Source organism: Cibotium barometz, chromosome 6 (assembly GCF_041138505.1).
Source record: "Cibotium barometz isolate CiBa-2024 chromosome 6, ASM4113850v1, whole genome shotgun sequence".
Lineage (NCBI taxonomy): Eukaryota > Viridiplantae > Streptophyta > Polypodiopsida > Cyatheales > Cibotiaceae > Cibotium > Cibotium barometz.
The window spans coordinates 23,468,663-23,480,504 of NC_141051.1; the positions used below are offsets into that span (position 1 = coordinate 23,468,663).

General features: G+C 38.6%; 1 protein-coding gene across 1 annotated transcript; it reads right to left on the reverse strand.

The window, feature by feature from the left end:
• Positions 1–284: 284 nt before the first annotated feature.
• LOC147637538 (ethylene-responsive transcription factor ERF037-like) lies at positions 285–977 on the reverse strand. The gene has a single exon (XM_086798989.1). It carries the CDS (start codon positions 975–977, stop codon positions 285–287), a length of 693 nt encoding a protein of 230 aa, XP_086655115.1.
• Positions 978–11,842: the final 10,865 nt, after the last annotated feature.

An 11,842-nucleotide genomic window follows, 5' to 3' on the forward strand; every position in this document is an offset into this window, starting at 1 on the left:
GCCCCTCTATCTAAGAAGTCTATCTAAAAATTTGGAAAATTTCTCCGTTCTCTTTGAGATTTGCTATTTAGTGAATGCGCAAAAGCTCAGCGAAGTGAGGAGATACGTGCGCACAATAATTAGTTCGTTGAGAAGAATTTACTGCTCGTTGAGTAGAAAACCCTGGTCTGATATTCACTGCCAAATTACATTGCGCTAGAACTTACATATAGCGCTCGGTGATAGAGAGGTCATTACATATAGTGCTCGGTGATAGAGAGAGAACTTTCATGGAGATAGTATTTTCATGCACAGAAACTCCACAAGGAAGGCTCCGAAAATGTGGTGTAGTTGTCTTCGTCGAGGGGTACGATGGGATCGCACACAGTGACCGCCCATTCAGAGGACCCGGGCAGCCGCTCGTTCGAGAAGGGTGTTATATTATCCCACGTGACATCGTCGAACGTGTTGGGCGCTCCTGAGTATTGTGGCGAGAAAACGGAACTTTCCGACAGGTGCTGAGCTAGAGAGGGCGCCGCAGGAATGTCGTAGTCTAATTCACTGGCTTGCATGAAAGGGCAATCTGCAATCTGCCCCGCTTGGATGTCGACCGTGAGCGGCTCCAGGTAGCAGTTTCCGTCAGCTTCTCCTTCCGAAATAGAGCCGGGAGAGGAAGGGTCGGCTGAGGTAGCCGCGCCGGCCGCGGCGGCGGCGAGTTCCTGGATCCGATGGTGCGGGAGGCTGCGATCACGGGCGTATGCAGGAGGGGTGTCGGGGAAGTTTAACGACGCAGAGGGGCCACGCAGGCAGGTCACCGCCACATCGTAAGCACGTGCCGCCTGCTCGGCGGTGGCATAGGAACCCAGCCACAATCTGGCCCTTGTGTTGGGCAGGCGGATCTCCGAAACCCACTTCCCCCACGACCTCATCCGCACCCCCTTGAACTGCTTGCGACCTTCAGTAGGCGATATATCGCGTGGAGGAGGGTTTTCTACCATGATTTACAGTCCTAAACTCCTGCTTCAGGTAGCATCTTTGCTGCCTGCTTTGCACAAGCTTATGTACGTCGGCTAGGGTTGCTTTTTGACGTGCAGCCCTGCGGTAATCATCCGTTGCAAATCAAAACTTACGGTGTTTTCCCATAATCATCAGCTTCATGTAGTCTTTTTCCGTCTTTCCAAAAAAGAAATTATAAGTTAATTACGTTCAAAAGGGTCAAAAACGTGCTTTCCCGTCCGCCCGTTGCGTTGTTGTCGGCCGTTTCTCCGTGCCGTGGCTTGACCAGCAGCCAAGAACGACGTCATCTGTGATGAAACACAAGCGTTGTGTTCAGACTCCAGGCAGAATTCACCGGCCACCAGCTGTCGTTGCAACTTGCTAATTAGGCGGCTCTTTTCTTTGGTGTAAATGTTATCTTCGTGCCTTAAATAGATTAGATGGGTGAGAAAAGAGGAGATAAAAAGTCATTATAATTACTTCAAAAATGTGACCAAGTAATTTACTTCTTATGAAGCCCTTTTACTTTTTATGAAACCCTTTTTGGCTCCATATCTCGCATATGTATTGTCCGTTGGAGTTTTGCATATTACTCCTAGCATGAAGAGAAGCCAATAATATATTGCCACAAAATAGCTATTAACATCAGTTGCTATACTACACAAACTTTAAAGCACATTATATGACTTTTTCTAATGCTCATTTAATGCCTGAAACTAGTACAAGAACCAACTTAAAGATAAAGATGCATATGAGTGCATCATATGTGATGTGTTTTTAATGTGTTAAGTACATTCACTACATATAGACCATGTACTAATGATTCGATACTTATTTTAATCCCTTAGCAACCATGAACATTGTTAAGCAATGAAAGCAACATTGTTGCTCTTCTGACACCTCAATTCATTTTTCTCTCTCTCTCTCTCTCTCTCTCTCTCTCTCTCTCTCTCTCTCTCTCTCTCTCTCTCTCTCTCTCTCTCTCTCTCTCTCTCCCTTTTCTCAGTACTTTTGTATTGACAAATTGTATATGCAACTTGTTATTGTGTTCACATCAAGTACACATGGGCTTCTTGGTGTATCAATGTGTGTGTACTTACATAATTGATGAATTATATATAGACTTTGTTATCATGTTCACGTGAAGGACACATGGGATTCAACATGGACTAGCATACTTGATTTATGATATGTGAAGTTCATAAATTTTTAATATTTTTGAATCCATAGAAATTTAAAAACAATGAAAAGTAGTTGAGACAATTCAAGAATAGGTCCAACCATTATCGATATTTAGCATAATGACAAGGATTATCATACAATATCAAAGAGAGATAGAATATAATAATTGATCTATGCCATATACATCAACGTAGGGTCTAAAACATAGGGGTGGTTGTACAATAAGGGTCCTCACTTTGGTTCACCTTTGAAGATTTTTTGTAGCAAAAAACAATCATTTTTCCACTGAAATTGGATAATCTCACCCTCTTGGCAAAAGAATTTGACATTGAGCTCTTCTAATGAAATATCACATCATTAGACATGCACTTAAATATATGGTTCGATTGAAAATTAAAAATTTTAAACACCAAATTTCCTATGTCACAAATATAGTGTACATAGCATATTCCGAATTTAAAAAGGTAGACAACATGATCATAAATTGTTAATAACTTCCTTGTTTTAACTCCCATTCCATCCCCACTTTGCATGCAAGAGAGGTATGTAATAATGATCTTAACTTGATTTTTTGAGAAATTTTTTGCATGTAATTTTTGTAAATTAATTATTATAGATTTTTAAGGTATACAACAGGAGTATTTTTTATACAACATATCTTTATAACCAAATTTATATATTTTATCTTGATCAAATGGCCCAAGGATAGGTAATTATGAGAACAACATGGCCAAATGCTCAAATTTCATTTTTAATGGTTAGATTTTTCAAGATCTGTATTAGAAATTTACTTCAAAGTCTTGAAGATGTTGAACATAATTAGTAATTTAATTATAAAATTTTATTTTTATGTGATTATATAATAATTTTATGTGAGAAAGTAGTCATAATCATGGTGAGTCTATGAAGAATTAATTTCAATCTATTTTCATCCATTTTATGTGAAAATGGCTCTATTTTAGTAGTTTCTTCCCTTCCAAGCCTAAATCCAACCTAGCTAGACTTGGTAATCTAGGTTAGGTAATGTAGCAAGCAATGTCCCATCTCAATGTGCCACCTCATCAATGATGACATGGCATGCCACCTCATCATTAATGATATGGCATGCCACCACATTATTGATGACATGGCATGCCATCTCCAGATGCCATGTCACATGCATTAACACATCATCAAGTAGGGAGAGCTCCCACCTTATTGACATTACCACATCATTAGTCCATGTCATCAAAACATCCATCATGGATATATCACATCATCTTGAGATGGTGCCACATGTCACACACATGTATTCCACGTGAGCAATATCACATGCCATGTTATGAACTCGAGTTTTCATGTCACATCACCCCATGCATGGGTACATTCATTCATAATTTCACATACATGTGAAATATATATATTTAATTTATATATAATCCATGCATATGTATATAAAATAATGTTATAAAATCTATTTTTTAAATAAAATATACATGAATTAAATATTATTTTTAAATTTTGTATTTATTATTTTATGTAATATAAATATATAATTTAAAGGTACACTTTTGAAATTATTTATTAATTTTAAAAAAATATTTTTAAAAAATAAATAACATAGGCAAATTGAATAATATATTATTTTATAGTTAAAAGAAATATATTTTATCTTTTTCTTTTAAAAAGACTTTATTTATTTTTAAATATTATTTTATTTTTGAGAAATATATATTACATCAAATTCCTCTCCATTTTTGAAGTATAACCAAGGTAGCATGTATATTTAATTAAAAAATATTTTTCAATCTATAATCATCCAATTGAATAAGGAAAGTCTTATCTTATGAATTAGAATATCCAATACAATGTGTAAGATAAGAGAATGTTGTTTTCTACAAATGCATACACTTATATCCTCATTTCATTTAATCATATCCTTTCTTATCCATACAATGTAAGATAAGAGAGTATTGTTTCCTACAAATGCACTCACTTCTATCTTCATTTCCTTCAATCATATCCTATTTTCTAGTATTCATAGCATTTTAGAGAGAATGGGCTCACAAAGTCGAGATATAAATCTAATAAGAATCTCGCTCATGAGGCTTAAGAAGATGAGAGAAAGAGGATAGCTCATGAATGAAAAAGAGAGTGGAGAGCACAACAACTAGCTAGCTGTAATGTTAGTGGTGTTAACCTCTCATTGGATACTTCTTCAGTGTCAATACCATCCATTGGCAATCGTCACTTCATTTGGCCGTTGACATTAAATATTGTATATTGTATATTTTATGTGTGGGATCGTCGTTGCTAGTCTATGAAAGGCGCACCACGGGATTAATTATGGAGATTGCATGCTTAGATTAAATGTTTGCACAAGCCTAGGCGGCCTTGGAAAGCCATGGACCTATATTTTAAGTATGGCAGGTCAAGGTGTGAAGGGCGGGGGACCAAGATAAGTCAATTTGTATTCTCACCATTCATTCTCTTATGTAACTGATAGAGTGCTTTCCTCCTCTACTCTCTTGCTCTCTTGTGTGTGTGTTTCTTGCCTAGTTCAATTAGAGCTATTATATCCTCATTGCGTATGTGAAAGAGAGAGAGAGAGAGAGAGATTGAGTGAGAGGAGGGTCAAGCTTCCCTTGGAGTGTGGCTGCATGGCAACATCATCTCCTACGAGAATCTGAGCGCAAGTATTCAGCACAAGGTGAGTGACACATCTTGCCCATGCAATTGTGAGAGCTAGGTTATGGAATATTAGCTTCTTGGTTGAGTTATTTTATGCTCTCGAGTGTGGTTGGGCAAAGCCCCATGACCTTGGTTTAATCTTGCACTCTTTTTATGGTACAAGGGCTTTCCATAAGTAGCGCCTCTACTAGGAAATAGCCCCACCGCATAGTCACAATACATTTTGAATGCGTGTGTGTGTACGATTGATTTTTTTTATATTTATATTTTTTCAAGAATGGTAGAAATGAATTTCTAAAAATCTGTCCATTTTGTGGCATTGTTGGCATTGTTTTTTAAATCTACAATTTTTTTAATTTCTACATGTTTTATAATTTCATCATCTTCCTCAATTTCAGCGAGTTCTATGATTTGTGCATTTAGATTAACTCTATGAATTCAATTTTTGGTTTTCTACATTTCTTGTTTTTTTTATTTCGAAAAGAAAAAGTCAATTGAATATGAAATTGAAAGAATTGGGTTAAATATACCACAAAATCGGTTTCCTAGCATAGTATTTATCCAATTTCGACTCCTTATGTGGAGAAATCGAGACAAAATTAGAAATTAGGGGAGGATTTGCAACACATAGAAATTTGTGTTTTCTACACATTTTGCATTTTTGCATTAGTGTAATTAACGTGAGGTAATTATGCTTAATCCCCTCTTTAATTTGAGACATCTTGATTGGCTGGCCGCATTTAATGCGTGCAAGCTTTTAGGCCACTAGCCAAAAAAGTACAAAACTCTGTTTTAAGTGGTTGTCCGCATTTAATGCATGTAGGCTTTTATGCTAGTCCCAAGTCGAAGATTCTAGGAAAACCCCTTTTCCGTAAAACAAAAAACTGAAACTCTAAAAAGTAAACCGAAAAACATAAAAACTAAAAAATAAAAAGAAAAAAAGAAAAAAAAGAAAAAGAAAAAGAAAAAAAGGAAAAGAAAAGGTTCGAGGGTTAACAAAATGAGTTTATAATTTTTTTGAAAAGCACACGCACAAACTTAGCTAATATATATTTTAGGCTATTATGATCGTGTTGACGCAACTTGTGTGACACCCCAAAATTTTACATTTTTACATAGTTAAGGTGCTTCCTTAAGAATGGGAGCCAGCACCCGTACCGTTTGACTGACCCAACAAAAGTATACTATTTTTTGGGCCGGAGAGGTTAAGAAACACTAGAAATGTGTTTTGAAAAAACTTTCGATATTCCAAAAAAAAATCAAAAAAATACTTTAAAAAAATAAAAAATAAAAAAATGTTTTTATCCAAGGTATTTGCACGACCTTCCCACACCCTATATGCACATGCATCTATGATCTGGGCATGTATTAGAAGCCTATTTAGACGATAGCACATCTATCGAGCTAGGCGCATATACCAACCTACACTATGCTTAGGACTTTTGGTCGGAACCCAATTCAACATTGTACAAGGACTTGCACCAGCAGCCAGTGATACTTCATCAGATTTGAGTCACTGTAAGGATTCCCATTCCCAAGAAGTGAGAACCCTAAACAGGCCTCTCACCAGCTACCAGTCTATTTGACAGCGTAACTAGCTACCTCAGAGGTTCGGCCTCAACCGCTACCTCTAAACCAAATATTACTACATATAGATCATATGATGAAGAAGTTTTTAGGTAAACTCCAGAGAGACATTTCTTGTACTCTCATCATTACCCCTCCATACCACTCTTTCTACACTTGTGACCATGGAACCACCCCCTGCATAAGTACTTATACTTGATGATAGGACATTAGAAGTGTAGGCTACTAGAGCAAAGGATAAAGAAATTTTACAATTGGCACAACAACACGATTAGTAGCCCAAACAGTCGGGTACTTCCAAAACGAGTCCCAAGGTAGAACTACGCAAGTACAGTCTCAACATAAGCAATAAAATTGCCTCTACCTGGAGGAAAGAGCTAGGCTTACAACTTGATTATTAATCAATATCTTCTCAAAAATGATTGGGAGTATGATGCATCATCATAGACTCCTGTGGATTTTGCCAGCTAGGCTTATGGTGTTAGTTGGGAAGGGATTGTCCAATCAATATCTGGGGCCGCAATAGAGGAGGAACAATTGCAAGGTATTTCTGTGATTACATACATAGGGTCATTGAACATGAAAGGATCCACAGATCTATGGTGCAAGCCGGGACATCCAAAGAAAGAATACCCACAATGAGCAAAATGGTAACACCTCCTATGAGCCTAGTGGCTCCTACTTTTATAGCATCACCCGGCTATACCATGCCAACCCACATCTTCTAACCAACAAGGCCATGCTACAGGGACTCCAGAGCATACTAGCATGAGCTTCACCTTATTAGATCCTAGAACTTCCCCCACCCAAGACAATACTAGTATATTGCCTCATCTAGTGACAAGCACCACACCACCAACTATGGCACCTATGACTGTTGCAAAATAACCTTTAAGCCACATGCCCATGGTTACCACCATGGTAACCAATACCACTTCACACATGGAGCCCCTATGCCTAACATATCTAGTATTACCATTCCTAGAGGGTCACATCTCATTCTACTACACCCATGAAACATCCCTTCCCTAGAGTGAGTGTGTATTGTGCGATCGACTACGCCTAATGGCCACATGACTAAAGCACCTATTGGGGTGCCAATACGACACATATCTTATGTAGCACATCTACCCCCACCAGGGTTTACACCAATGCATCTTCATGTAGTGCCACATGTTGCACCTCCACCTACTCCTATCAATGCTCATGTTATGCTAGCACCAGCTTTACCCATAGACCCAGTTGCTTTTTCACATGCCTTAGGAAGAGTGGTAGCATGCAGAGCGGCATAGTGCCTATTGTGAGAGATTGTGATCAACATAGAAATGGAAAGGCTACCTAGATAGCCAAGCTAACTCGTAAATTCATTGGACACAGTGATCCTAGGAGACATTTGGAAGTATTTGATTTAAGTGTGTGAGGAGGCTCTAGGAGAACAAAATGAGGTTTCCAAGACTAGTACCTTTAGTCTAACATTAGCTCGGTAAAACTGGGATTGGTATTGAACTCTCAAGGTCCATGAACGCTTGAACTTCATCACTCTTAGGAGATTGTTCTTGAAGAAATTTGTGTGTAAAGGAGTCTTATGGGGTTTAGCTTCACATCTACATAAAGCTGAGAGGGAAGAAGAGGAGTCGGTAAGATATTTCATTAGCCATCTCAAGCATTTGAACTCTCATTGCCTTCCACATGGACGCTATTAGAGTAATCAATTTTTGGATAGATTCATCCATGTTCGTAACCATGAAATGATCTATAATGGCTTAAAAAGGGATCACTACATGGGATGAAGTCACAACAAATGCCATCCAATTAGAAGATAGTCTAATGGTCAAAGGAGCTAAAGAATTGGATTCTAAATCTATTACTTCCGCAGTTATGGGACATAACACTTCTACATCTAAACCCCTTTGCTAAAGGCAAAACTTTAGCGGAGATGAATTTCACATATTTCATGAAGGCACTCCAAGAGGGAATGAAGGCCAATAGAGCCCCAGAAAACGTACATATGTACCCAAGGAGAGAGCTTCAATGGTGCTCAATCTTCCAACAAGGACATTCGATCAGTGATTGTCTAGTCCTAAGGGCACACTATAATGGTAATTGTACTTTTTGTGGATGTTATGGTCATAAGGCTTCACAATGTTGCATACAAACCCTTTCTAATGCTTGTAGACCTCAATAGTTGGCTTTAGCCACCACAAGCCATAATGCTCTACAGGAACATCAACCAATGCTGATCAAACGACACAACAACCTAGCAAGTGAGATTTACAATGCATAGAATGTGTCATTACCTCCACCAATTTTGGAACCTTAAATTCCACCCTCTAGGATCACACCATTGAATTAAATAGGTTTCGAGAAAGCTTTTGAGTGTTTAGACTATGAGATTGACTTGGACAGTTCCTCACATGTCACTGGACTCCATGTAGCTTTTTCTTGACTACCATATAGTCAAATGCAAGAGGTGAAGTCAAACCAGTATACTAGCTAGTTGCAAGTAGGAAGAGGTCGAGACATCAACTCTACTCTCAAGAGAATGCCTCTTCATTGCTATCATTGTAAGGGACCACACCGAGTCTCTAAGTGTCCCATTAGAAACTAAAGTTGCATCTTCCATCATGATACCTGCAACTTGTAATCATTGTGGCAGAGATCATTGGATCAAATATTGCCCAATGAAAGTGGTGGTTGTAAATCAACAGAATGGTCCTACCATCACACCTCTCAACATGATTGGAGTGGGTGGACAAACTTAGAGATGAAATTTGAGAAATCGTAACCTCTCTCTAAATGGAATAATGAGGCTCATGGCTCAAAACACACATGTTGTGGAAAAGAAAGTAGAAAACAAAGCTACTTCAGTATGAGGATCCAAAAATAAGAGGGGTCATAGAATAAAGAAATCTATATAAAAGGCGGGAGAACGAAGAAAATAAAACAAGTGAACTTGGAAACACCTGCTGACGAACCAATCTACATGAATGATATTCATGAGGATTTAGATTCAGTGGTGGACACACATGCTCGTTCTGAGCAAGCTAGAGACACTCAAACAAAAACTAAAGAGGCCAAAAAGAAAGGTATTCAAGCCCCTAAGAAACCAATAAAAGAGAAACTTAGTTCATATACTAACCCTGTAAAATAATTGGAACAGCTTTATGAGCTCAAGGATATGGTCATACATACTCATGAGAGGAGTTAGAACCAAGACCAAAACAAGTGAACATCTTTGACATTGTGCATCCAAATAACCTAAGGCCAATCGTAACCCAGAAACCCTTGGATGTACCTAGTGTCATCCTTGAGGTCAGTGAGAACACACTTGTCCCAAGCATGGATTCTCAACTCTTTAAGAGAATGTTTGAGTATGAGAATCGTGAACCCATTCAAGAGGTGGCACCCTCATATGGTAGAGAGGTGATGGTACTCCCTTGAACATCCCTAATATTTATTGTTCATGGCTTTTGAAACAAAAACGACAATGACTACATACTTGTGTGGAGATCTCAAACTCTTCAGAGCATTGAAAGCTCTTTTAAATGGAGAACTCAACATAGGACTACCACCATTTGTAGAAACTCACAAGAACCCAAGTAGAGGATGAGTACACCAAATCAATGGTCAAAATTCCATTGAATAAATTGGGTTAATATTTTGAAGGTGATGAATCCAACGCATTACTATTACAGAGTCACCGTCGCCCGCTACCAAGGGCATCACAGTAATGGGAGTCCTCGATGGTGGTGTGGAACTCAGTATAATCACCAAAAAATGTTGGGAAAAATGGCTGAACCCTAGCTTGAACCCTGGCTTGAAGTCAAGTAGACATTGTGTGGTAGAAATGGTTAATGGTACTATTATGAAACCAATGGGGATGTTATACAATCTTAAGATCAAGGTGTTGAAACATCGGATGAGACATATGTTCATTTGTGATGGAATTTCCCATGCAACTCGATTCTTATAAAATGATCTTAGGGAGAGGATTTATGCGGGAAGATAAAAGGGTCCATGATTGGTCCAAAAACCATGTCTACCTACAATTTGATGACTCAATCCTTAAAGTAGACCTGGTGCTAGTCACGTACATCAAATGGTTAGTGGTGGATATTCGATGAGAGATTTGATACTATCATCCATTCAAACCCTTTTCAATACTCCTATGCTTTGCAGAGAAGAGACCGATGTAGGGAAGGACCCACCTTATAAAAATGCTAAAAAACAAGCTATTGAGCCTAAACATGATCTAAATTGGATACATATGATGGTTACAATTGATAGCTAGAGAGCTAGAGGATCTACATGGGTTACACCTCCGCCGATGGTGATGAGGAGGAGCTCCCTAAGGTCATGCCCCTACAAATGATTCGTGCTCTACCTTCTCATACTACTGAGGGGAATTGTTATAGTGAGCTTGAGTCCACATGGGATGACATAAGCTGAAGCACGAATAGTGGTGAAAACCGACTATGTTTACAGATTCCCAATATGAAGAAAGGGACAACTTTTGTTAAGATGCCAAGGAGCATCTTTGAAGATGGCAGAGATGTAAATGCTATGCAGTGAGTCTTCATAAAAGGTTGCAAGAAAGAATAACTATTGCCTTTAATGGCTCTAGTACATGGGTGCAGTTGACTTACATCAAATTTTTATAGACGATTGAGAAGAGGAGTTACAAAAGGTCAAGTACTATACACCACCCCAATCGATAGAGCTAAGGTAGAAGTCTCTGATGAATCAAAATCGAGTCCCTTAGCTAGAAGGAAACAAAATCATGAACTTGCACAAAAGGAACGATCGAGAGGATAAGATTGTAGCTGAAGTTGCTGAAAAATGAGCCTAACTTGCATCCAGCATTGAGCATTACAATTAATACACCATAGAGGAACACAAGCTAGTGTTTAATAATGCCGAACATAACCCCATAAATCAGAGTTGAGGAGTCTATGATGGGCCTGCAGAGGTCAAGGAAGTAGACTTGGCTGAACTAGGAGACGCTCCTAAGCCTAACTACATAGCCAAGGACTTAAATAAGTCTCGCGAAGAGGCTAAACTGGTAGATCTCCTGAAGGAGTAATGGTATTGCTTTTCATGGATATACCACTATATGAAGGGAGTTGTTGTAGAGGTGGTACAACACACCATATCCATGGTACTTGAAGCTAAACCCATCCAATAGCAACCCTACCTAATGAATTCCAAATATGCAAGCATTGTTAAGGAAGAGATCGATAAAATCATTGAGTGTGGATTCATCTTTGAGATTGAACACTCAGAATGGGTCTCACACATTGTGGTTGTGTCCAAGAAGAATGGAAAACGTAGAGTGTGCGTTGATCTCAACAAGAAAGTGAATGTTGCCACACACAAGGATCACTATCCCTTGCCATATTCAGAACATGTGATTGAACGAGTTGCGAGC